The sequence below is a fragment of the Engystomops pustulosus genome, chromosome 7 (genome assembly GCF_040894005.1).
Source record: "Engystomops pustulosus chromosome 7, aEngPut4.maternal, whole genome shotgun sequence".
In the NCBI taxonomy this organism is placed as follows: domain Eukaryota; kingdom Metazoa; phylum Chordata; class Amphibia; order Anura; family Leptodactylidae; genus Engystomops; species Engystomops pustulosus.
In genome coordinates, this window is record NC_092417.1 from 148,261,031 (window position 1) to 148,287,622 (window position 26,592).

Below are 26,592 nucleotides of genomic sequence, written 5' to 3' on the forward strand. Positions count from 1 at the left end.
TGTGCCCTAGTACATAAATCCTATATCCTTTGTTCCTATAGATCAGTGGTGGCGAACCTATGGCACTAGTGCCAGAGGCGGCACTCTGAGCCCTTTCTGTGGGCACCCAGGCCATCAACCCAGCATGAAGTTCACCAGACAGGACTCAAAGAATCTTCCTGCAGAATCTTCCTACAATGATAGGCGAATTTGCCCTCCTCCTTTCAACTGCGTTGGTGTCTTTAGGAGGCTGAACAATTGAAAGTTGTCAAAGAACAAGGAGAAATAAATTACTGCTTAAATTGCTGTGCTGGCACTTTGCAATAAATAAGTGGCTTTTGGTTGAAGTTTGGGCACTCAGGCTCTAAAAGGTTCGCCATCACTGCTATAGATCATATAACTAGTACATAGGCTAGGTCAAAGGTTTTGAGAAAGTGCTATCTTGCACAAAACGGCCCTGCGCAAACATTTCTGGTTGGCCGCGGTCACACGTTCATAACGCGTCGCTCTCGCACAGGGGGCGGTCCTCCGCCCAAACACACATGCATTTCCAGAGAAACGCATGCGATCGGCTTATCAATCGCATGCGTTTCCCTGGAACAAGCTGGCACATACATCTGAGTAGTGCATGCTGGCATAAAATTTTGTTGAGAATTTGCGCAGCAGCCTGCATAGTGTACAATCCTACAGTGTTTGCCGGCTGTAGTGAGTGTGCAGGTGTTGAGCAGGGACACCCTGCCCGAGCCCACTCTGCCACTGTCCATGCCCCCCTTCATGACCCTCCACACCACACTAAGTGTGGAGGTGGCGTAAAGGGCGAAATACTCGCTATTACTGGCGGTCCGCTAGTAATTGCATTTATTTCAGGGTATGTACGCCAGAAAACAGTTCATCTATAACCACAAGCCATACGTATTGGTATTACAATAATAAATCTTTATTTATAAAACGCTCTGATATTTTGCAGCGCTTTACAAACCTATATCAAAATCTTAGAATCACAATGTTTTTCTTATGCCTGAATGTAACTCCTAAGCTAAATACAGGGGCAGTTCCCCAACGTATCCATGATTATCTCTGCTTACGTAGCACAGGGGTGTATACCTATTTCCAGCAGTAATGGAATATCACCATCCATCAGTAATGAGGTCTGTGTTTCTGCTCAGGTATAGGCATCAGAGTGACTAGACAGATGGAAAGATACAATTGCACCATAACACCTTCCATTGTCAGAATCAGCATAATGATTTCAAATCGACCAGAAATATTTTACATTTGAAACGTACTAATCAGACTGTTCTAAAATATTATATGTACTGTATTGATAATTTAGTAGACACGCTATACTAATTGTAATTTTACCAAAACTCCACCTTCTACCAAGATCTTACTGGAGAAGTATACAGCGCCATTTACAAATGTCTCCCTACTCAAACTGTGTAACAACACGCCTCACCTCATAACGTATATTTTTAGGACTATAAGGCGCACAAAAAATCCTTTGATTTTCTCTGACATCAAAGGTGCGCCTTATAGTCCAGTGCGCCTTATATATGAACCTACTTACAGACAACAGCTGCCTTGAACTGTGCACAGGTCTGCCACCTGCTGGTCATTCATCCTTATAATCAGGTGCGCCTTATAATCCGGTGCGCCTTGTATATGAACTTAGACGTTTTAGCAGGCATTTATTGATGGTACTGTATCCATTCATTTTTAGGATAAGGAACAGTACAACACAGTAGAAATGCTTAAAAAAATTGTATTTAAAGTGAATGTCTGAAGGTTGAAAAACATGGCAGCTTTTCTCCAAAAACTGCGCCTGACCATGGTATGTGCCATTATTGCAAATCAGCTGCATCGAGATGAATGGAGCGGAGTTGCAATACTGGCACAATCCATTGTCAGGTGTGGCGCTGTTTTAAGAAGAAAGCAGCCATGTTTTTCAAACTCCGCACAACCCCTTTAAGAAAACAGGTATTTACAAAAACAGAGAGGTAAGTGTTGTGGGTTTGACTGGGGGCCTTCTAAGAGACTGTGGACAATGGTAGAGACTTCCAGAGGGTTAGTTTAGAAGAGCAATGCTCTACTCCCCCAGAGTTTGTATTATTTTGATGTAGCTTTGGTGTTATTAAATTAAAAGTGAATTGGCTGATGAAATCCCTATAGGATGTGATCCTGGTAACAGGTAAATTACAGAGATCCCAGGGCATTACAGAACCGCGTGGTAATTACATGCGTGCGAGAGGGTTAGCATATGTTTCCTACCATTTCCCCTTCTTCAGGACTAAGCACAACTGCATTCTACTGTTCATTATGTACGCCTGTTCATAAATGTATTTTATTCTAATTATTTTGTTCAAAAGATTACATTTTTTTTTAAATCTGCTAAAACCTTTTTAAATTTGGTATCCCTGTGATCAGATAGACCCAAAAACTAAAGGGAAAATGTAATTTGGAGGACACAAAGAAAGCCATAAAAAGAGCCCACAAAATATGCCACAAATGTGTTTTTTTTTTTCAATTTCACCGCACTTGAAATTTTTTTCCCAGCTTTCCAGTACATTGCATGGAATATTAAATGGCGCCACTAAAAGGAACAATATAACCCACAGATAACAAGCTCTAACACACCTCTGTGAACAGAAAAATAAATAAATTAGAGCTTTTGGAATGGGGAGTAAAACAAATGCAAAAACAAAAAAAGGATGAGTCCTATTAGGGTTAAAGTAGAAGCGGTCCCCTACTTAAGGACACCCGACTTACAGGAAACCCATAATTAAAGATCGACCCCTCTTCTCACTGTGACCTCTGGTGATGCTCTCTGGATGCTTCACTATAGTCCTAGACTGCAATGATCAGCTGTAAGGTGTCTGTAATGAAGCTTTATTGATAATCCCTGGTCACATTACAGCAAAAAAAATTGAAACTCCAATTGTCACTGGGGCAAAAAAAAATATTTGTCTAGAACTACAATGATAAAATATACATATAGAGTTTCGACTTACATACAAATTCAACTTAAGAACAAACCTATGGACCCTATCTTGTACGCAACCCCGGGAACTGTCTGTAGTTTTTTTTAACAATGACATTTGGAAGAAGGGGCTGCAGTTACCCAGTAATGAAGCAGCACATGTACATCTGCAGATCTGCTTTGTGTGCTCCAGTTTAGTGTCAGAGGATGTAGTGCAGAGCACAATAGGCCTGTCCTGTGATGTGAATAGGGAAGGAAGGGGAGGGGGAGCAGGGGCCGCTCGGATATTCCTGCCCTCTCCTCGTCACCCAAGCCTCATGTAACCAGGAAGTTCAAAAAAGTCACAGAGATCTGCAGCGCACAGAGGCCATGAAATGTGTGCAGACGCTTTCATTACACCTTTAAAGTGTGCGTTAAATATGTGAACCCCAGTATCCTGCATACTGCAAGTGAGACTGCTTCAATGACGAACAAAGGAGTCCTATACTGAGCCCCAGCCGCCATCAACTGTGAGTACTAACACCGGAGCTACAGGTCAGGTCAGGCTCTTTTTTAACGTAGTGTTAAAATATCACAGCACATACTGTACACATCCTAATATGCATTCTGTTACACTACGCACCCCAAACCCTGACCCAAGGACCACATCTGTATTCTCTACCTTTTTACTGGTTTGGGATCTATCCATAGCGAGTTGTCCTAATAAGGGACATCTAAAAAAATAATCACCTTATTTGAGACATATTAGCGAAAATATATGTGTACTATTTTAGGTCTTCTGTATAAAAAACTATAGAAGCCAAGAGTAAAAAAACCACACCAATCATGAGAACGTGACCCCTCACAATCTTAGAACTGGGGTCCTGTTCTCACTGCAGCAATTTTCGACACCCCTATAGAATTGAATGGAGTGGAAGGATACATTCTTGTCCTGCTGTTCCAACAATTATTAAGAAGGGTGATCCATGGGGGTCTCTGCAGTAAGATATACATTGGCTTGGAAAAGTTTTAACTCCCATTTCGGTTTTACTGTATTAAATCCTGGAATACAAATGGGAAGTTTGTACCATTTACCACAAGGATCATGGATAGTAAACCAAGCACACTTACCTGCTTGTGTGTGCCCCCCTCTGGCAAGATCCACTCTTCTTGTAGTAGATTCCCTTGTTTTTACAAAAACAGCTTTACAAATTATGCAAATGAGTCTGAGGGGCTCTGAGCTCTATAGCTGTTATATAGCCTGGAGCCCTGCAGGTTCATTTGCATATTTTTTAAAGCCTTGTTAAATAAAAACAAGGGCATAAGAAACTAAAAGAAGAGTGGATCCTGCCAGAGGAGGCACACACAGTATGACAGTGTGCTTGGTTTACAATCCTTCATCCTGGTGGTAGATTTCCTTTAAAGTTGACAACAAGCCCACCATATTGTAGGTGCAATATATTTTTCACTGTTACACAAACAATAATAAAAAAAGGTTCTGAAGAATATGGAAATGGCCTAAAATGAAAAAGAATGTAAAATTACTCACCATTCTATAACGGAATCTGAATACTAACCGTTCTATAACCCATATAGATCCAGCGCCTTTCTATTGGACCTCCTGGTCTCTGTTTGCATGCACATGACATGTGACCACTATATGAAATAAGTGGGAGCGGCGGTCAGGTGCCACATTACTGTTTCCTATCATAGAGCTATGATGCCAGTAATACGGCACATAATTACATCATTGGCTAATTGGTTGTGTTGCTCAAATGTCATAGGCATGTAAACAAATCTGAGAATGCCGGACCAGAGGAGAGGCAACGCTGGGGAAAATGGATAAACCCGTTATTTTAGGCTATAAGAAAGGCCTTAAAGTAATTTTTAATAAAGTGGTTGCAATCTGATGTGATATATACATTTATTTTCCATTTTCAGTTGTATATTAGCTCCATTCTCCTTATTCCGACAGCTTGGTAATAGCTGACATCTCCTCTGCGTTGGGCGAGCTGTGACATGCCGGTGTTGCCACACTTAGACAATGAGAGATGGAGCATCTTCTGGACCCCCAGTGGGAGGGAACCAGCACAGAGGAACCTGCCTCTCCCACTCCGCACATCGCAGGCAACAGACTCATCCTTGATGTTTACCTGGACGGGTGTAAGAGGTTCCTGCAGGTGACACAGAATGAGGCAAGTGACTTGATGGAGGTGGAATTTCTTCGACTCAGCAGCAATGATGCAATGATAACATCAGCGGTGGCTGATCTCCCCAGGTTCAGCCATCTAAGATCACTGATACTGAAAGGTACCGTAATATATTCTCATACATTATTACTTATATTGTGTCTACTAGGACGGTGGATGGCTTGGCTTCGAACGTTCCAACATCTATGACTAAATTGGGTCATTCATGAAGCCAAAGCTGTACATGAATTTTTGACTACAATAGAGTCTAGGATTGCAAGCTTCTACTAAAGTAGGGACACCCCATGGTGAAAGGGGTACTCATAATATCCATTCATTTTATAAAACAATAGAGCAGGTTGACTAATCCTGTCTAATATTTAGACCAAGTAGTGTGAAGCAGTACCACAATCACTCATGTAGCATGTAGTAAATTCTGTTTGGTGAGGTTCCAAAGATCTGATATGAATACTCTATCAGGGGCGTAACTACAGCGGTAGCAGCCATAGCAGCCGCTATGGGGCCCGCAGTGTCAGGGGGCCTTGTCATCCGACCTGACACAATAAAGAATGGAGGCTGTACACTATTACATCTATATTGTCCAGCATAATATGTATATAACATATTCTGTGATGTATATATGCAGTATCTGTGATGTGTATATGGTGTCTGTACACACTGTATGTGAGTATGTTTCACATACATGTGTGTGTATATGCACATGAGTGTATTTATATGTGATTGTAACTCGCATGTGTGAGTATACTAATATGTATATTTTTTAAGTGGGAAGGGGGGCCCCATCAGTAGTCTGCTAGGGAGCCCTGTCTCTCCTAGTTACGCCACTGTACTCTATAGTAAATTTTGATTTATTATCTCCAGGAGATTAGAGACAAAGATACTACTAGATCCTTGGGTGGCCAAATATTGGCTTGTTATATCCATGACTTAGGGCTGTCAGGAGTAGAGGCAGAGGTCAATCCCTTCCGCGTTCTTAATGAAAGACCACCAAAATGTATTTTGGCCATAAAACCCCTTTAACTTGTACGCCTAAATATCAGTTTATAGATTATTAATACATGTGTTGTGTTGCTTTGTAATACATACATGCTTTGTATTATCTCACTTCTCAGGTGGGCATCTATGGGATGACTATGGGCGCTGTCAGAAGGGTCTGTTGTCCACTCTACCACCAGATCTGAGTAAGCTTTCCTTGCTGCGCCACTTGGATCTTAGTTTTAACAACTTTTCAGAGCTGCCATCTTGTGTCACCGCCCTTACTTCACTTAATAGTCTCCATCTTGGGCACAACCAGCTCAGGACACTTCCAGATGATATTGGCGAAATGATATTCTTGACCGATCTCTTTCTTATGTCTAACCAACTGGCTGAGCTCCCTGCTGGCATTGGGCAGCTGAAAAATCTGGAGAAAATGGATGTGTCTGAGAACAAGCTGCTGTCTCTACCAGAGGAGATCGGAAGTTTGCAGAAATGTATGGATTTATATCTGTCTGCAAATAATTTGGCCGATCTTCCTGAAACAATGTGTAAGTGTCATTATAAAACTATTTTTGTTCCAAGTTTCAAAAATAAAAAGTATATTGTCCCCTTTGTGTAAAGCGTAACTAAAGGTTTAAGCCAAATTACATTTCAGATCATAATAATAAACTTTGCAATATATTTTGTTAAAGCAAAATATTTCTCTGTAGTGTTCGTCATCCTCCTTTTTTCTGCTGATAAAGGAGTGTATAAATTGTCTTTCCCTGTACTCCACTGACAGCTGATAGATAAGTAGAAGCTGATAAAGTTTCTAGTGACTTAACTCCTTACGGTCACTGAATAGTCATACCCCTTACAGAGGTGAATTATTAAGATAAATATTCTCTAGGTAAGTAATTAGATAATTGTTAGCCTCTTCTTTTTATCTATCTGCTGTGTAAGGACTTGAGTAGCATTTCAGAAACACTGCTCACTACAGGAAAGTAAACAAGTGGTATAGAGAAATTTTTTTTAAGCTTTAACATTGACTCTATGGTGTATACATGTTTACAAAATTGCTTAAATATAGTATTGTGTTAAAGGTGTTGTCCCACCTCAGGTATTTATGTGAAATCCACACAATGGGGCAAATTTACTTACCCGGCCCATTCGCGATCCAGCGGCGCGTTCTCTGCTCTGGATTCGGGTCCGGACGGGATTTAAGAAGGTAGTTCCTCCGCCGTCCACCAGGTGGCGCTGCTGCGCTGAAAGTCATCTCATCGCGCCGGAATGCACCACCTCGGACCAGGTGAAGGTAAGCGCTCCCCAAGCGACACTTTTTCGGTTTTTAAATGCGGCGGTTTTTCCGAATACGTCGGGTTTTCGTTCGGCCACGCCCCCCGATTTCCGTCGCGCGCATGCCGGCGCCGATGCGCCACAATCCGATCGCGTGCGCCACAATCCCGGGGCAATTCAGGTACAATCGGCGCAAATCGGAAATATTCGGGTAACACGTCGGGAAAACGCGAATCGGGTGCAAAGGAGGTCAGTATACCTCTGTTCTCAAGATCCCACCTCTGGGATCGACGCCTATAAGATACTTATCATATATTTTGTTTGATATGTCATAAATACCCAAGATGGGAATACCCCTTAAACAGTTCTGGCAACACACCAAAAATAAAGAGAACCTGTCACTACATTTGCACATATACAGCTAGTGACAGTTTCCTAAAGAGCCTTATTAACTAACTGACACCCTTTCCTTTAGCTAAAAATTGTTTCCATTACATCCCCATTATCAACTGGCATCAGAGAAGGCTTGTTCTGCTCGGGAGGCCCTCCCATCTACTCCCCATGCCTCTTCTCAGCATGTCATGTGACTAGACTGACATCATCATGCATCCTTTAGCCTCTAACATTAGCAAACTGTACACCATGCATATATCTGAACACATGACATCAAAGAAGCCTCCAAAGACTTCTACTCCTCCCCATCTTCCATGGAATTGTACAATCCTCCATGGAGGCTGCTGTGATTTAATGTGATCAGATACATACATGAGGTAGATGTTGCAGTTGTAATAGGACTGTAGATGATGTAATCCTGGTCACATGACTTTCAGTGCCCATTGATGTAACATAGCTCTCCATACAGCAGAATATCATATCAGGTACATGGCGGAAGGGCAATGCAAGTAAATTTTAATATGCAGGACTCAATTAGTGTGAATGACTCACATCAGGTGAGCTGCATAAATAAATTCACAAACTAATTTTTGTAGCATTGCAACCATGGAAAGGAGCCACTTAAGGAAAGGGCAATGCTGTTTTTATTTTGGGTGGGTTAATTTGCACGACAGGTTCTCTTTAATGCAGATAAAGGGGGTTGGATCTTCATTGATATCTTGTTGATAAAATAAGGGCACATCATCCATATCAATAAGACCTAAAAGGTCCCTCCGATGTCTTGAATGACAAAAATAATACAAATATTTAGTTTATTGATGATTTAAATGTCTTTCTAGTTCTAAATTCTCTGCTTGCTGTCAGTAAATGCAACATCCTCACTTATGTCCAGAGGCTGGAAAAAAAAGAAAATATATTAAGGAAACAATATATTTTGGGTGGATTCACACATGGGGTAATTTTATCTGATTTCTACAGGAGAATGCTCATTGCAGTGCAGCGGGGAAAGTACTGAATGATCTTAAATATTGTGGAAATGTGTTTTATGTTAATATACAGGTAACATGATGTCCCTCCAGAAGCTGTTCCTGCACAACAACGTCCTTGTGGCTGTACCAGCAGGTCTGGCCAGTCTACCTCACCTCTCTCGTCTGGACTTACAGAACAACAGGTTACGCAGTGTCCCTATAGAAATCATACAGTGCTCCTGTGTATATCTCCAAGGCAACCCCATAGGTGAACCGGAGCCGTCACTTCTATCTGAAGGTAAAATATCTTTTAATACGGTATCACAGATGAAAAGTGACAATATTAAGTGTATACATGGAGTACGCCAAAAAGTTGCCCTGCAATGTTCCTGGACTGGTCAAAGGCAATCTAAAGAAAACGTTTTTACACTTATGGGAAGCAGGGCCGGTGCCAGCACTGGGCATACCTGGGCAAGTGCCTGGGCCCAGAGCTGCTGGTGCGGCCCACATAAGGGGGTGAGGGCGGCTGTATTTAATTAATTCATAGGTGGTGAGGGAGCTGTATATAAAATAACCATGAGGGGGCTGTTGGGTTGGTAAACTAGGAAATATTTTAGGGAGACTGTTTTAGTTTGTGAATTTTTAATGCCGCCATGTAAGTTCATTGCAAAGAGGCCTAATGAGGCTCTGCCGCCCAGTGGCCTCCTGAGACCTGGAGCTGGATGGGAAGCATGCTAAAACTGCATTATGTGAATGAGGCCTTGTGTGATTATGGTTTATATGATCCTGTCTTTATTACAGATGAAAGTCAAAGCTTAGACATGAAGGAACTCTATGTAAAAGCAGAAGACAAGAGGTAGGTTGGATCATGCTGGTTAGTGAATTACTTTTTAAAGTTCCATTTTCCTCTTACATAAGACTAAAAGCTAGAACAAAACCTAACAAACCAGAAAAAAATATTCTTAGGGGGATTTTGTTTTGAGCCGGGACAGGGGAGGGGGGATACCCTGTTGTACCTATGGTTTTGGCACCCTTAGGACCATCTTTGGGCAATTAGTGGCTTTTTCAGATCACCTCCTTTTACATCTCTAGTGACATTCTCGTAGTCTGTGGAGGCCACTGATTGGTCAGAGCAAGTCCTGAGACCTGAAGTACCAGTATGATGGGGAACCTTGAGCAGTGTAAGTAGCACTTCTTTTTTGGCACCCCCCTATCTCCACTGGACACGATTTACGAAGGCCGCATGGTGGATGGAATTTGTATAAATCCCATCTATATGCTCCAATAAAAACTTGTGGATGCCTCAGGTTTAGAATCTGGGAATTTGCTGTGCATCCAGGGTGTAAGATTCAACTTTTGCAATACTAAGGTCACGCTCTGACCTAAAGGGACTTTCAAGCATTTTATGCATTTTTCATATTGATGACCTATCTACAAGGGAAGTCATAAGTATCGGAACAATGGGGGGGGTCCATCCCGATAAGCTCCTGGCACAGAAACCTATACATTGCATGAAGCAGAAGGAACACATGGTAGATTCCATGTCTGATCATGATAGCTACATTGTTGCTTTAGTTTGGTATTATTTAACATTTCGGTAATCTCATTTATCCATGAAAATTTATTGTATGTGTAACAGTACCAACTTTTTCTCTTATTGAGAGCGGAAGGACTTTTTGGCAACCTGCTCACACAGTATTAAACCTTTCCCCTCAGTTTCTGTGTGACAACGGATGGATGCTGGGTATTCCTCCCATATGGATTTCATCTTTGTTTTCCTCCCGGATCTGTATCTTGTAACACCAGAATATATTACCAAATACTGCGACCAGACCAGCAACATGTGAGGCTTGGACACCATGATGTGCTGTTGAGTAGTAGGACTTTGGAGCTACAACCTCATGGTATACAGTTTCTTCAGGTAAGGGTCAGGCACTAATGGGTTAACTTCGGGGCATACATTCTACAGAAAAAGACTGTGCAGCTGCCCTTTTTATACTATAACCTTTGAGTTTGGGCATGGGGAACGTATTCAGGGCCCCCACTCCAAATTATCTACTTAAAAAAGGGGTAGAGATTGTCCCTGGATCTGTACCTTTGCCAAGTGCATTCATGGCCGGGATCCGAGGTTACCCTGATTTTAAACATTTAAATCCTTAGTCAATGCAAACCAAATTCTTTTTTTGGTGTGCATTGTCTAAAAATATTTCCCCCCCCAAAAAAATTGAACACTTACATTCAGTCTTCTCTGTTGTACCACAGGATGTGGAAATCAACATCCCATTTGCCTTTCTAAAGCCTGAGCCAAAGCGTGAGGTGGTCATCAGGACATATGGTGACACCGATGAAAAATGGACGGACCTGAGCACCACAACCAAGGAGAAGTCAACCCATAAGGTGGGACCACTAAGAAGAACCCCTTAAAGGGCGTGTAGAAACATACGCAATAAGTGTCTACTATCAGATTTGTGGGGTCTGACATCGAGCACCCCTACAGATCAGTTGCTGATTATCAGGGAGTAAGACAGGAAGCATACAGCTCTGTTATTACAATTTCTATACAATTGAACGGGAGCTAGACTGCATTGAATCGTTGCAGCCACAGGGAACGGAGTTGTCCACTTTAATTCTCTGTTTATCTGCTGTTAACATCTAACCAGCTAGGCCACCATCAGATTTCTTGTCAATATTTTAAGCCCAGAAAACCCATTTAAATTCAGCTGTACAAACCACACTGATAGACCAACTTCTTAATAACTTTCTTTACAAACTAGATGCTGGCCACCTGTAAGACCAATCACTTCTCCTGGTTCCTTGTGGTCTCACGTTTGGTTGAAGATTACTGTGAAGTTTCAAGAATGGGAGGGCTCCTGTTCTCTAGTGTCAACCAAGACATCCGGGTTGAGTTTCCACCAGGTGCAACTGTAGAGAATCGAATGGTTCGCATGCAGGTAAGTGGCTATTAGGCCACACATTTTAGGTCCGTTTTTAAGCAGTTCGTCCAAAAACGCATGCGCTAAAAAACACATGCGTTTTTTGAAAATGCATCTGTTTTTGACCAGTCTTAATTAAGATAATTGGTAAAACCTGTCAAAAACTGTTGCGTTTTCAAAAAACGCATGCGTTTTTTAACGGTGTGCTTAAAAACGAACCAAAAACGGGTTCAAAACGCCATGTGTGGCATTATCCTTAATGTGGTACACTTAGGACTCAAACACTAAATGCGCTTATCATGGACTGTGTAGTGGCCGGGGATGGGACTCCAAGTTTCATAGTTATATATGATGCAAGGAGTTCCTGCTTCCCTGCAGAAATAGTTCCGTACTGAGAATATGTTGACAGTATAGCAGTGTTGTCCAGAGGTTATGTGGCAGCTCCTTGCATTAAACATAACTATGATGCTTGGAGTCCCGGCCCGTGCAGAGTGTTCGGTGTCTAAAACCTGTCCATGTTATGGTCTGTGCATCATGGACCATGCACGTTTGTGTCTTTTAGCCCTTACAGGTAAAGCTTGATAATCACGATAATTTACTTGAATTTGTAGGTTTTGCCAGTCTCCAAAAACATTTTGGCGAAGATCACTGGAGACTCAGAAACCTCCGCAAGTCCCCTCTTATGCCTCTCACAAAGTTCATCAGCCAACTTTTTGAGTCCTTTAAAGATTCAGTTACCGCTCCCTCCAGGTGTGACAGGTGAGATATTACACAGGTTGTTGGGGCTGTGATGATACGCACCTTGTTTGTCACATTACCAGTACATATGTTTTTTACTATGCAGGCGACACCTTGGATCGTTCCCGTCTCTTCCTCCTGCATGGAGATCCCCGGGCACAGACATGGACTGACATAACCAACCAGGTTGTACTGGAAATCACTCATATTTATGCTCACTTCCAAGTGGATCATTTTTCCTGGTGAGTTCCTCTTTTGAACCATGTTTATTATATTTTGGGATGTAATTGCTTAGAATACCAAGAAACTCATCAGTTAGAAGTGTCTGAAAACATGCAACGCAGTGGGCACAATGAGGTCAACATGTTTGGGGCTTTTAAACTGACACTGCCATCAGCTTTCACTCTGCTAAACTACCAGCCTCCAGGGTATGAAAGATAAAATCTCATCTTCAAAACCACATAAGGAGAGCTACAGAACCAGAGATACAGACAGTTAAACACACAGGGGCGCATTTATTAAGGGTCCGCGGACCTCATTTCCATCTGGTTTCCCGACTATTTCCGATTTGCGCTGCATTTAACCGGGGTTTTTGGCGCACGCGAGCCGATTTTGGCGCAATCACTCTGACTTTTATGCGACACAAATCTGGGGGGCGGCCGTTGGACAACCCGACTAATTCGGACTAAGCGCAGGATTTAACATTCAAAATTGTGTCACAAGACATGCACTCACATGCACTGGGAAGAAGACGGTGAACTCAGGCGGACCTCATCAGGGAAGCGACACATGCAGGATATTGGGCGCACAATCTTAGTGAATCGCGCCAGACTTCATCCTCGTCGGACAACGCACCGCGGGATCGCGAAGTGACCGGGTGAGTAAATGTGCCCTATAGTTGCAAATGTGAGCTGCAGCTAAAGATCCATTTCCTGCCTTTTTCTGGCTATATCTCTGGTTCTGTAGCTCCTAGAACCATAAGTTGTGATCTGAAAGAGGAGATTCTTATGTTCAATATGAAACCAAAAGTGTTTTTCTAGGGCCTATGGAAACAAAGAGCATCTGAAGTGACACTCCCCCTGCAGCCTCTAAACTAGACTCATCTCAGGGAAAATATGACTCTTCTCTGTTCATTGTCACGTGAGGAAATTTTTTTATAGTTAAATTGGTGAAATTTCACATAAAAGGGTCAATTCTAGAAATGTCATAACCTATCTAAGGGGGCAGGTAGATTAATGGTAAAATTTGGTGATGGGTTCCATTTAACCTGAGAAGCCTTGTGACATTGTAATGAAGGGACTAGGTTCAGGGAAGACAAACACGACATTGAAACTCAAGCCCCTACTTAAAGGTTCTGCCTGTGTACTCGACCTACCCTAAACGATGGGTAGTAACTGTAACATGTAACAGATGTTTTAAATGTATCTGAAATATTTTTATCCAAAAATCACTCCCAACAAGTGTCTGTTACTATCTCTCTGTTACCTTCTGTTACGTAAATTATGTTGTTTTTTTTATTAGGTACTGGATATTGTATACTGCAAAGTCCTTTGTCAGTGATTTGGCCATGAATGTATACAAAAACCTGCGCACGCACAAGGTCAACTTTGTTGCTTTGCAGAGGAAGCGAGACCCGGAGCAGGTGCTGCTGCAGTGTCTCTGTCAAAACAAGGTACAATACACAATATTGGCAAACTTTGGGGGAGATTTATCATAAGTATCTGGGGTAAAACTGTTCTAGTTGTCTATGGAAACTAATCAGAGCTCAGCTTTCATTTTATAAACAGCTGCGGGAAAATGAAAGCTGAGCTCTGATTGGTTTTCATGGACAACTAGAACAGTTCTGCTCTTAGACACTGCTGATAAATCTCCCCCTTTAAAGTAACAGTGTAAGGAAACAGTATAATCATCTTGGTGAAACCCAGCAATGTCAGTGGACAATCTAACCATCTATCCTACAGGCATTAGAGAGGGGTTGAGCATTATTTGTTTTTGTAGGGGATAAGCTGCTCCTATAGGTGGATGACAGTGGCTTTCTACGCACTCTGCCAAGTGTATATAGGAAGGTCATAAGAAGTGTATATAGGAAGGTCAGGAGGGAAAGCCTTCTGCTAGGTAATATGATAGAGGGGACTATACAATATATAACAATAATCTGACTCGAACTGTAGCAATAATTAATGCATACTAGGGAGTTGTCATTTATGCAATTACCTAGTGTATCAGGTTTAAATTGTCATCATTAGAATAACAAATGCCTACACTCACATTATGAGGCAGATTTATCAAGCTGTCTAAAAGTCAGAATGGTCTTAATTTCCCATGACAACCAATCACAGCTCCCCTTTAAAATATAAATGAGCACTGGTAAAATCAAAGCTGAGCTGTAATTGGTTGTCATGGGCCACTAAGAACATTCTGACTTTTAAGCCCCTTCCACACTGGCGTTTTTCACGCGCGAGTTCTGCGCGTGCATTTGACGCGCAGAACTTGCATTGCACTCTGTCCCATTGTATTCAATGGGTCTTTCTTCATTAGCGTTGGTTTTAACGCGCGTGCTTGCGTTTTTCACGCCCCATTCAAGTCTATGGAGATGCATCAAGAACGCATTGCACTCGCAATCATTGCAAGTGCAATGCGAGTGCAATGCGTTTTAAATGTAAGGGTTGCTAGGTGACCAGAATAACATTATTTCCCCTGCTCGCGATCGAGCATTTAATTAAAAAAACACAATGAAGAACAGTGAAGAATAGAATAAAAACATTGAACACAGTGAACACAGTGAACACAGGATCATTTAAGAGAAAAACACAGTGCAGAACACAGTGCAGAATAGATTACAGATGTTCGGCACATCTGCTTACTTGTCGGGAGATGCGCACGGAACGGTGCGCCCAAAATAGCATGTGAAGAACAATATATATGTGTGAAGAACACATTGCAGATGTATTTAAACATCTGCAATGTGTTCTTCACACACATATATATTGTTCTTCACATGCTATTTTGTTCGCGCCGTTCCGCGCGTATCTCCCGACAAGTAAGCAGATGTGCCGAACATCTGTAATCTATTCTGCACTGTGTTCTGCACTGTGTTTTTCTCTTAAATGATCCTGTGTTCACTGTGTTCAATGTTTTTATTCTATTCTTCACTGTTCTTCACATCTGCTAACTTGTCGGGAGATAATATACGCGCGGAACAGTGAAGAATAGATCGCAGATGTTTGCAACTTATCAGAAGACATTATTTTTCAATTAAATAACACATTTTAATCCCAAACCATGGTCCCTTTGAAAAATGCTCGAGTCTCCCATTGAATCGCGCGTGAAAAATGCGCCGAAAACGCAAAAAAAAACGCTAACAACACGCGCGTGAAAAACGCAAAAACGCTAATTACTCCAAGGAAAAATGGAACAAAAACGCAGGCAAAAACGTCAGTTTTTCACGCATTGCACCCTGACGTGAAACGCAACGCTAGTGTGGAAGGGGCCTTAGACAGCTTGACAGTGGTGTAACTAGAAGCTGATGGGCCCCAGTGCAAAGTCTGTGCCAGGCCCCCGACTATAATGTATTGTTTATAGTAATAGTCTTCTCATATGGGAAAGTGACACCATAAGGGCCCCCTAAACCTCTGAACCCCCTTAAGTTACGCCCCTGCAGCTTGATAAATCTGCCCCTTTGTGACTGTGCACAGCTAGTATATGGGAGATCTATCAGAAGTGTCTGAGAGCAGAACTGTTCTAGTTGCCCATGGCAACCAATCAAAGCGCAGCGTTTATATTACCACAGCTGTTTATAAAATGAAAGCTGAGCTCTGATTGGTTGTCATAAGCAACTAGAACAGTTCTGCTCTCAGACACTTCTGATAAATCTCCCCCAAATGTATATGGATAAAACATTAAACACTGAAGCAGCACCACAGCCCCTCAGATTTTAGAAATTGTTGGTTCCTAGGCAGGTGGATTAGGAAAACATAGCCATACATTTCTATAATCAGAATAACCCTTTAACAATCAGCAATGAGGTTTAAAAGTCCAATCAAATCGGATTGAAGTCCCTTTTAGACAAACTATAAATTATCATTGTTATACATTATGCTTCAGGCAGACATTGAGAGCGTCACTACTGCTCAAGTGAAAAATCCATCTCTATCCAGCTAAGTAATAGCATGTGAGATGCCTGCATGACTTCTATGTCCTGGATTTTTGTGTGATTAGTGTTGTACTAAATACCTTTGTGTGGATAAAATTAGGCAAGTATAACAATTATACAGTAAAACACATTGGGAGTCATTTACTAAGGGCCCGATTCGCGTTTTCCCGACGTGTTACCCGAATATTTCCGTTTTGCGCCGATTTCCCTGAATTGCTCCGTGTTTTTGCCGCACGCGATCGGATTGTGGCGCATCGGCTCCGGCATGCACGCGACGGAAATCGGGGGGCGTGGCCGAACGATAACCCGATGGATTCGGAAAAAACGCCGCATTTAAAAAAAAAAAAGTGTCGCAGGACACGCGCTTACCTTCACCAGGTATATAGGATGGAGGAACTGCCTTAGTGAATCGCCGGAAGACCTGAATCCACCGCAGAGAACGCGAATGGGCCCGGGTAAGTAAATCTGCCCCATTGATTTTTGATAAGCTATTGGTGATAACACTACTTATTATCAGAACATGTACTCAGCTCTGAAGATAAGCTTCCTTACCAGGAAAATATGTTAGGTTGTGAGGGCATATTTGTTTTTTTCATTAAAATTTTTCATTCCTCACCTTCAAAAATCTATAATTTTTTAAAATTTTTCCATGTACAGAGCTGTGTGACGACTTGTTTTCTGCGTAACAAATTGATCTTCATAGTGATGGTATTTGATTATTCCATGCCATATACTGGGAAGTGGTAAAAAAATTCCAAATGCAGTGAAAAACCACATTTGTGCCGTTTTCTTGTGGGCTTGGATTTTACGGCCTTCACTGTGTGACCCAAATGGCATGTCTATTTTATTCTTTGGGTCGGTACGATCATGGGGATACCACATTTGTATAGGTTTTATAATGTTTTCTTACAATTACAAAAATGAAAGCCTCCTGTACAATTTTTTTTTTAATTTTGCCATGTTCTGGCACTAATAACTTTTTCATACTTCTATGTATGTAGCTGTGGGTGGTGTCATTTTGTGCGACTTTTGACAACGTTTTCAATGCTACCATTTTAGGACTGTACAACCTTTTGATCAGTTTGTATAGAATTTTTTATATTTTTCAAAAAGGCAAAAAAGTGCCATTTTCGACTTTGGGCATGGTCCGTCATGGTCAGTCCGTAAACGTCATGGTCAGTCTGTAAACGCAGTGAAAAAACATTTTTATATTTTGATAGATTGGGCATTTCCAGACGCGGCGATACCTAATGTGTTTGTGATTTTTACTGTTTATTTATATTTGAGGCCAGTGAGCCCTCTCCATGTACCCGCATGTAATCTGTTACACAGCTGCCTACACTTCTAGAAATGAAGATAAGCAGCCAAACACATGGTAAACATTCAAAAACGCATGTGTTTTAAAATCGGACTGAAATGCATGCTTTAAAACAGTCCAAAAACGCAACGTGCGGCATCACGTTGTAAATAAAATCTTCATTGGCATGAGTAATATTAATATAACTGTGCATGCAGCTTCCAAAATAGAGTGTAGTTTTTGACTTGAACTTTTTTGGAAAAAGTTGGAATAGTGGATACTTATGACAAAATGGAAGCGTCTTTTCTTAGCGTTTTATAAGATTTTTGTTACGTTTTTCTTCCTCCCTTAGGCGGAATCAACAGTTAAAAAACTGCAGGACAGGTACAAGGGCCCGGAGCCGTCTGACCTGGTTGAACTTTTGGAAGGGGAACAGTTCTTTGCAACATTTGAACAAGGTTTAAAGCTGCACTCAGGTATGGGCTTCCACAGACTGTCATGGTCAGTCCGTGAATCATGAAATGTGCGGTGACCGACCACAGTACAGAGAATGGGACTCCTAGCATCATGGTGATATATGATATAAGGAGTCCCTGCTTCTCCGTAGTCTTAACTCTTTCTTTGTATTTTTCGGACTTATAGGGGTAGATTTATCAAGCAGTCTGAAAGTCAGAATATTTCCAATTGCCCATGGCAACCAATCACAGCTCCCCTTTAAAATATTCATGAGCACTGGTGAAATGAAAGCTGAGCTGTGATTGGTTGCCATGGGCAACTGGAAATATTCTGACTTTCAGACTGCTTGATAAATCTGCCCTATAGTCTGAAAGTCAGGACCTATCTGAATGCTGTGATGGAGTTCGGATAAAGCGCTAACAAAGCATTTCACCCTGTCTCCAAGAGATAGGATTCTCTGCACTGCTCTTTCCCTCTCCCAGCATCCCGACAGTAAAGTTAACAAGGTCCTTGTCTGACATCATTGGGTCATGTGACATTCTCAAGTTACATGACCCAGGAAGGCTCTGATTACATGTTACTAGCTGCCTGTGTTCTGCAGCTACCGATTGTGACTAGTCGGGGAGCTGAAGGAGAAGGGAAGGATGGGGTTGCAAAGGATAATAAAGAGGGTGGAGTTATTAAATATAGGGGCTGGGAACTGATGGGATTTCTGTGTGTTTGGAGAGGGGGGGGGGGGTAATCTGAGGGTATGTAGTGGGTTTAGTAATTATAAGTAGTTAACAGCTAATGGTATGTGTGTAACAGGTTTAATGTAGCAGGGCTGTGTGTGTTTGTGCGTAGATGTAGCAGAGCTGTTGGTGCGCAGGGTACAGTGCTGCGTAATCTGTGTGCGCTATATAAATAAAGGAATTATTATTATTAGGTTACAAAGCTGTTTGTGTGTAAGCTATTGCAGAGACGTTTGACAACCAAGGAACTTTAAGTGGTGTGCAATATATTTTTTTATTTTTATTGATGTCCAAATATGGGGTGCATCTTATAGGAGTTATGAAATACACGACTGCTTTCTTCCCAAAACAGCGCCACCCCTGACTATAGTTTGTGTTGGTATTGCAGCTCGGATGTATAGAGATTAAAGGGAACCTGTCACCAGGAGACCCATTTTTAGCACTCCCCCAGTCCCCACAGAGCATAGTACATACGCTGTACAAGTGTTTTTGTATAAAAAATAGGTTTTACAGAAAAAAAGAGATGTTAGATTGTATCTTGCTGTGTGACTAGGCACTCGTCCCCTGGGAGTGGCTGGAAAGGAGCAGTCCCCCCCCCACTCTTGGGAAACTGCTCCTCCATGTGACCTTTTCAAATAAATGAATAACTCCCCTCACTCGGGATTGGCTGTAGAGGAGCAGGGGGCGTCGCTAAGCCAAGTGATGGGTGTTTTCATATATTTGAAAAGGACACATGGATGAGCTGTTTCCCAAGGGTGGGGGGGAACTGCTCCTTTCCAGCCACTCCCAGGGGACGAGTGTCTAGTCACACAGCAGCTGCTAATGAAAGGTACAATATAACATATCTTTTTTTTCTGTAAAACCTATTTTTTATACAAAAACATTTTGGCAGTGTATGTACTATGTTCTGTGGGGACTGGGGGAGTGCTAAAAATGGGTCTCCTGGTGACAGGTTCCCTTTAAAGCAGTTTAGTTGCAATACCACACAGGAGATGAACTGTCTTTGGAAAAAGTAGCCATGTTTTGGAACCTGTGGACAACCCCTCTAAATCCATTACATGACCACAACACATTTCTACATATAGACATCCACCCTCACTTGTGATTCAACTTTTTTTTTTTTTGCATCAGATCGGCCGGATTGTGTGAATGGCAGGATATGTTTTGTGTTCCATTCTCACTTAAAAAACAAAAAAGAGGTCTACGTCGAATCATCTGCCGACAGGATGGATAAAGATGTTAAAGGACAGGTGAGAACCTGACATTGTAGTGATTTCATAATTTGTGGATAATGCTTATCTTACAATATACATGTACAGCTCAGATTCATCTCCTTTGGTCCCTTGTAGCATCTCCCAGGTTTAGTTTGGTTTATAAATTAATTGATTGTTATAGGGGTTTTCCATGATCTGCAAGGATGACATACGTACAGGACAAGTGTCTGATAGATGTGGGTCCCACCTGCACCCGTCCCTTCAGTAAATCCCTAATACTGCATGGTGTGGCTTCCAATGAAAAGAAGTAAAGAAAACCCCATAATCTATTCAATTTATCCGCCCTCCAATGATATCCGTCACATGTATATACCTACATATCCAATCCAACGCTTAGCCATACATGAACAATAATGTATAATCATATATATCTATCAATATTGAGGACCTCCTGTGCGTAACTATATTTAACTTTTTGTTACAGGTCTCTTTTTACCGTGGTTCTGTTCCTGAAGGGCTTCTTCCTGAAGAATTCACTAAACACAGGAAGGGCTCTGATTGGATGGCATCACTGCCTATCAAACTACCTGTAAGATATTGCACAAAAATTATGGCTTGGAAAGCCCACTTTTTGTTGGCAGCACATCCCTTATTATAATGGGTGATGCTGATGCTGACAGTCTATTATAGATGAAATCATGATGAGGAACACATTTACCTGGTACAGTCGGAATGAGCTGTCCCAATACTTGATCCCAATGGTCATTGGTGTAATAAATTCTTTATTCTCATTTCTTTAAAAAAAAACATTTGGGGACCCTACTCACTAAGGGCTCCCACTGCCTGTGCCATTCAGTACTTTGGGAGTGTTGGATATTGCAGAGCATAGCATTTGGGTATCTCTGGTGCTACCATTGGCAGTGAATTGGAGTACCAGAGATAGGTCAGCGATGTGCTCAACGATCCACAACCACTCTCTTAGAAATGAATGGAGTGGCAGGCGCATACTCACCCTGCCGCTCCATCAGTTAGCGAGAGGGGGACCCCTGTTGTTCAGATTAATGGGGGTTGGGGCATTTAGTAACCTTACTGATCACCATGTTATCCATTCAATAGGATATACTTCCTAAGTTGGTACAAACCCTTTAAAGGAAATCTTAGATCCAGGCATGATGACTGTGGTAATCTTCTTATATTTGTTAACCATGGCCTCCTTCCTTCTGAAATAAACTTTTAAAATTATACTTATATGCCAGAAGGGCTGAGTGCTCAGTGCTGTAGCTTTACAGGCTGTTACACTGTCCAGAAGCACCTCCCCTCTCCCACTGTGTGATGAAACTTCCTCTGCTGCTGTGAAATTACAGAAGGAAAAGGAAGGGGAAGTGCCAGGGAGTAGAGGGGTGTGTGTGAAACAGTGTAACATCCTCTGAAGCTACAGCAATGAGGGGCTTTAGGAGGAGCTTCAAAGCCCTTCAGGCTCATTAGCATAATTCATTTAATAGTTGCTAAGAAGGAGGCCATAGATAACAAATATAAGAAGATTACCACAGTCATTGTGCCTGGATCTGTGAGAACGTGTCCCTGGATTACCATGATTATAATAATTTTTATAGTAGATTTCCTTTAAGGCTAAATGAGTTTTCGAATACAGCTATGTAGCGTGTATGCCTATCTTTACTTCACATCATTTAAGATGACTGTGATCCACATATTTAAGACACTTTTTCTTCTTCTCCTTTTTTTTTTTACCAGAAAACAAAATACCCAAATGGAGGGCACAATAAGCAAAGGAAAAATTACTTCCTACCCCCCTTGAATATAGGCAATCCTGAGGTGGGTTATTTGACAGAAACCAACCTACTCAGCATCGCCAGTCAGATTGGATTAGATTGGATGAACATTGGTTTAAATCTGGGACTGTCGTATCATGAGCTGCAACGTATTAGTTTTAATAACAGGTGAGTGATGTCTGCCTGCTGCTAACCTGATCCATGACTTCAGTATTTGCTTCATTTTCCCTAATAAGTTATGTGATGAATCCTATGACAGGTATCAGTTGCCAGATACATATTATAGATCACGTTGGTTGGTGCCGGTTATCATATACAGGCAGTCCCCGGGTTACGTATAACATAGGTTCTGTAGGTTTGTTCTTAAGTTAGATTTGTATGTAAGTCTGTAACTGTATATTTTCTAATTGTAACTCCAGACACATTTTTGTTCTCTGTGACAACTGGATTTAAAAAATGTTGGATTGTCATAAGAACCAGGATTAATAATAAAGCTTCATTGCAGACTCCTTTTATAACTGTTATAGCTGATTATTGTAGCCTAAGGCTAAAATACAGTAAATTATCTAGAGGTCTGTATGTAACTAGGGGTCGTCTGTAAGTCGGGTGTTCTTAAGTAGGGGACCGCCTGTATAACACATGAATTACAGAATGTTCAGAGGTCATTTATACTTTAGCATGACATATGATGGATTGACCATTCTTATGTATCTTCACAGCAAAGACTTGAATCAGCTCATCCTGGATATGATATTTTTATGGGCCCGGAATAACTCTGAGCAGCCGGACTGTGTACAGAAGTTAGTGCAGGCCATGCGGGACAGCAAAAGAAATGACATAGCTGATGAAATAGAAGACGTGATCACCCTGGGAAAGCAGAAATACACACAGTCCATACGAAGAGTTGGTCTGGACCAAGGTAACAGCAGCGAAGACTCCGCCATTGTAATGAGTCAGTCATGAAGACAGAATGGACACAAATTGGAGGACAAAGTCTGAAATCATCAATGTTTGTGTCTTTTAATGATGAATAAGGGATTAACAGAGGCTTTAATGTCAAGTTCTCAAATTTCCTTATCAATTTCGGTAAACTGGAGTTATTTGTTGGAGTTTTCTCCATCATCTCAGTTGCCTGGATTATAAGAAAAATAAAATGTGTCACAGTGTAATCAGCAGCATGTTATAGAGCAGGAGAAGCTGAGTAGATTGTACATAGTGTCCTATCGGCAGGCAGCATGTTATAGAGCAGGGGGAGCTCAGCAGTGTCTAATCTGCTGGCAGAGTGTTAGAGAGCAGTAGAAGCTGAGAAGATAGTATGCAATGTCCTATCTACAGGCAGCTTGTTATAGAACAGGAGGAGCTGAGCAGACTGTACATAGTGTCCTATCTGCAGTGAGCATGTTATAGAACAGGAGGAGCTGAGCAGACTGTACATAGTGCCCTATCTGCAGGCGGCATGTTATAGGACAGGAGGAGCTTAACAGATTGTACATAATGTCCTACCTGCAGACAACATGTTATTGAGTAGGATGAGCTAAAAAGATTGTACACAGTGTCCTATCTGCTGGTAGATTGTTAAAGAGCAGGAGGAGCTTAAAGATTGTACACATTGTCCTATCTGCTGGTAGATTGTTAAAGAGCAGGAGGAGCTTAAAGATTGTACACATTGTCCTATGTTATAGAGCAGGAGGAGCTGACCAGATTGTACCTCTTCTGTCCTTTTCACTTCTTCCTTCAGGAGGTGAAAGTCATTGGTCTCTGCTTATGTCCTGCAGCAATGATGTGCCCGTGACCCCCATGATTTTCTGCTGTGGTCAGGTGTGCGTGTATGGCATGTCATCATTGCAGGAAAAAAGCAGGGATCAGTGGGGACCACCAGAGCGGTGGGCACTGGAGCAGTGATGGATTCCAGAGATTATAACATTCATTTCCAATATTTAATTCTCTTGTCCATGTTTGGTGATATCTGGTAACCCAGAGACACTGAAATGGGGATACTGGAACATTGTCATCTGCAATTTTTCCAAATAGTTTTTTCTTTTTTAATTATGTCATGTGTATTAATGGAGGTGTTGACAGAAGGGTTTAGAGATTCTCTGTTACATTTTTGGATGAAACTCCTTCTTTGCGGTCTCTTTTAAGGGGCTTTTTCACCCAACACTGTTAGGGGGAAAGTCTTTGATGGCCTGGGGTCCGATTTCTAGGTCCCTGTCAATTAATAAAAAGGTTCCTGTGATCCTATAGCATAGGGCCAGGTCTGTCTTTGCAAAGCCCCTTCAAAGAACTTGTTAGCATTGGTTCAATGAGGCTCAAACACAGAACATCTAAGCAGAAATTTAATGTAACCTCAGTTCCTTAAAAAAATATTATTATTATATAGTACTTGGGGGAAGTTTCTTTGAGATTAAAGAAAAATGCAATAATAATCTATGAGATTGATGACTGATGAGAATCAGAAATTCTGTTTTTGTGGCTGCAGTAGACTGACAGCCTTTATTCTGCGTAATGTGTATAAATTGTATAATGGGTTATAGTTTATCTGCATATATTCATGTAAATGTATTTATAGAAAAGATGTATAGCACAATGTCTGAGCCATGTAAAATCTCTGCTGTTTTAGTGGAACAATGTGGTAAAACACCAAGTTTTATGGTGCAAACCCAATAGCAGGTATATTACAATCATAGGTTTTCCTAAAGTGACCCTTTAAAAATCAAACACCTCTGTACATAAATAATGTATATTTGTAACAGAATTTTTTTTTTTAATAAACTAAAGATTTATTATGTTTCTGTGTTTGTTTTTGCTTATTTTATACCACATACTAGGTGATATATCATTCTGTGCATGTAACAATGCTAGGCAGGGACAGAGAACACTCTTTATTAGCTTGAAGATCCGTGATGTAAGATCTCACTGTTTCTGGGGACAGTTTTCTGACCAATGTTTAAAATAAAGATATTGGGGCAGATTTACTTACTCAGTCCTGTTGCGATCCTCGAGGTGCATTCTCCGACAAGGATAAAATCCGGCGCGATTCTTCAAGATCGTGCGTCCATTTTCTTGCATCTGTCGCTTCCCCGCTGAGGTCCGCCGGAGTTCACCTTCTTCTTCCCGGTGTATGTGAGTGCATGTCTTGCGACACAATCCCGCGCTCAGTCCGAATCAGTCGGGTTGTCCATCGGCCACGGCCCCTGATTTGTGTCGCATGCAAGTCGGCGGCGGCGCAAATTGCAAATAGTCGGGAAACCCGGCGAAAATGCGCCGTGCGGACCCTTAGTAAATGTGCGCCTTTCTATACAATATTAGTAAGCTTGTAAATGAGGCCTTGCATGCACCTTGCATGCACCACAAGATGGTGCTGTTGTCATTATTTTACCATTATTTACTATTATTAACAACCCCTATGGATTCATTGGGGCACATTTACTTATCCGGTCCGCGGAAGTGCGTTGTCCGGCAATAATGCACTGTGCCGCGATTCACTCAGATCGTGCGCCAAATATCCTGCATGTGTCACCTCCCGGCTCTGGTCCGCCAGAGTTCACCTTCTTCTCCGTGGTGTATGTAAGTGCATTGTCTTGCGACACAATTTGAAATCAGTCGGATCATGCGACGACACACCCCTCCACACATGAAAGCCAGCGCAGCTATGGCAAAAACAGATCGTTTGACACAATACCAGTGCAGACCCTCTGTTAAATACCTGTTAAAGCCATGCAAATTCCGAAAACAGCGCACAGTCCAACGAAAGCGCAATCCGCGACCCTTAGTAAATAAGCCCCATTATGTACATCCTTATGTGCCGCCCCCCCCCCCCCCCCCCCTCCCAGCAGCGCTGTGCTGGCTCCAGCCCTGGGTGCAGTGCCTGAAAAATGGAAGTTCCCAGAGTGAAGGGAACTGGGAGACAGAGCAGGGTAGGTATGCGTGACCCTCCAGAGCCCCTTAGGTGTTTTCCAGGTTTGTTGAAAACCCCTTTAAAGTGAACCTGTCACCATATTTTCCACAAATACAGGTAGTGACAGGTTCCTATAGAGCCCTACTAACTAACTGACACCTTTCTTTTAGCTAAAAATTGTTCCCCTGAGATTCCCATATATTCAACTTTATAGTTTTACCTGCTATCTAAGCATGGCTACAGCGAGTCGAGGTAGGTGTGGCCTTCTCAGGCTAAATCCAGCTGCTCCTCTCCATCCTATCTCTGCATGCAGCTGTAATGTCATGTGACCAGATTGACATCATCGCAGATCCTTTAGCTTTTTAGCATTAGAAAACTGTACACCAAGCATATATCTCATGAAATCACAGCATATCGTACCACATGAAATCACAGAAGCCTGCATGGAGAGGAGTAGAAGTCCATGGAGGCTGCTGTGATTGTCTTATATAGTCCGATATGTACATGGGGTACAGTTTGCTAATGTTAAGTAGCTTAAGGACCTGTGATGTCACCTTGGTCACAATACATTAGCCATGCCACTTCGACTCGTTCCAAAGATGCATAGATACCAGGCAAGATTA

The 26,592-nt window shown here is 41.9% G+C and overlaps 1 protein-coding gene across 3 annotated transcripts; it reads left to right on the forward strand.

The window, feature by feature from the left end:
• Window positions 1-3,077: 3,077 nt before the first annotated feature.
• Window positions 3,078-24,820, forward strand: PIDD1 (p53-induced death domain protein 1). 3 transcript variants are annotated; one of them, XM_072118183.1, is made up of 16 exons: window positions 3,078-3,465; window positions 4,877-5,245; window positions 6,258-6,671; window positions 8,851-9,057; window positions 9,561-9,615; window positions 10,476-10,680; window positions 11,022-11,156; window positions 11,534-11,710; window positions 12,304-12,451; window positions 12,537-12,672; window positions 13,952-14,102; window positions 18,233-18,356; window positions 20,199-20,317; window positions 20,766-20,870; window positions 22,034-22,239; window positions 22,791-24,820. In XM_072118183.1, the coding sequence occupies exons 2-16, from the start codon at window positions 4,987-4,989 to the stop codon at window positions 23,032-23,034; spliced, it is 2,685 nt and encodes an 894-aa protein (XP_071974284.1). In that variant the 5' UTR covers window positions 3,078-3,465; window positions 4,877-4,986; the 3' UTR covers window positions 23,035-24,820. The 3 variants fall into 3 exon arrangements, with proteins under 3 accessions (XP_071974284.1, XP_071974285.1, XP_071974282.1); XM_072118184.1 differs by having other exon boundaries at window positions 4,888-5,245; XM_072118181.1 differs by having other exon boundaries at window positions 4,911-5,245.
• Window positions 24,821-26,592: the final 1,772 nt, after the last annotated feature.

Bases quoted from the DNA above. Each gene is read 5' to 3' on its own strand.
- PIDD1 (XM_072118183.1), top strand. From the start codon at position 4,987: ATGGAGCATCTTCTGGACCCCCAGTGGGAGGGAACCAGCACAGAGGAA. The intron at 10,681-11,021 runs GTAAGGGTCAGG...GTTGTACCACAG, and splicing joins ATGGTATACAGTTTCTTCAG to GATGTGGAAATCAACATCCC. The intron at 11,157-11,533 runs GTGGGACCACTA...TTTACAAACTAG, and splicing joins AGGAGAAGTCAACCCATAAG to ATGCTGGCCACCTGTAAGAC.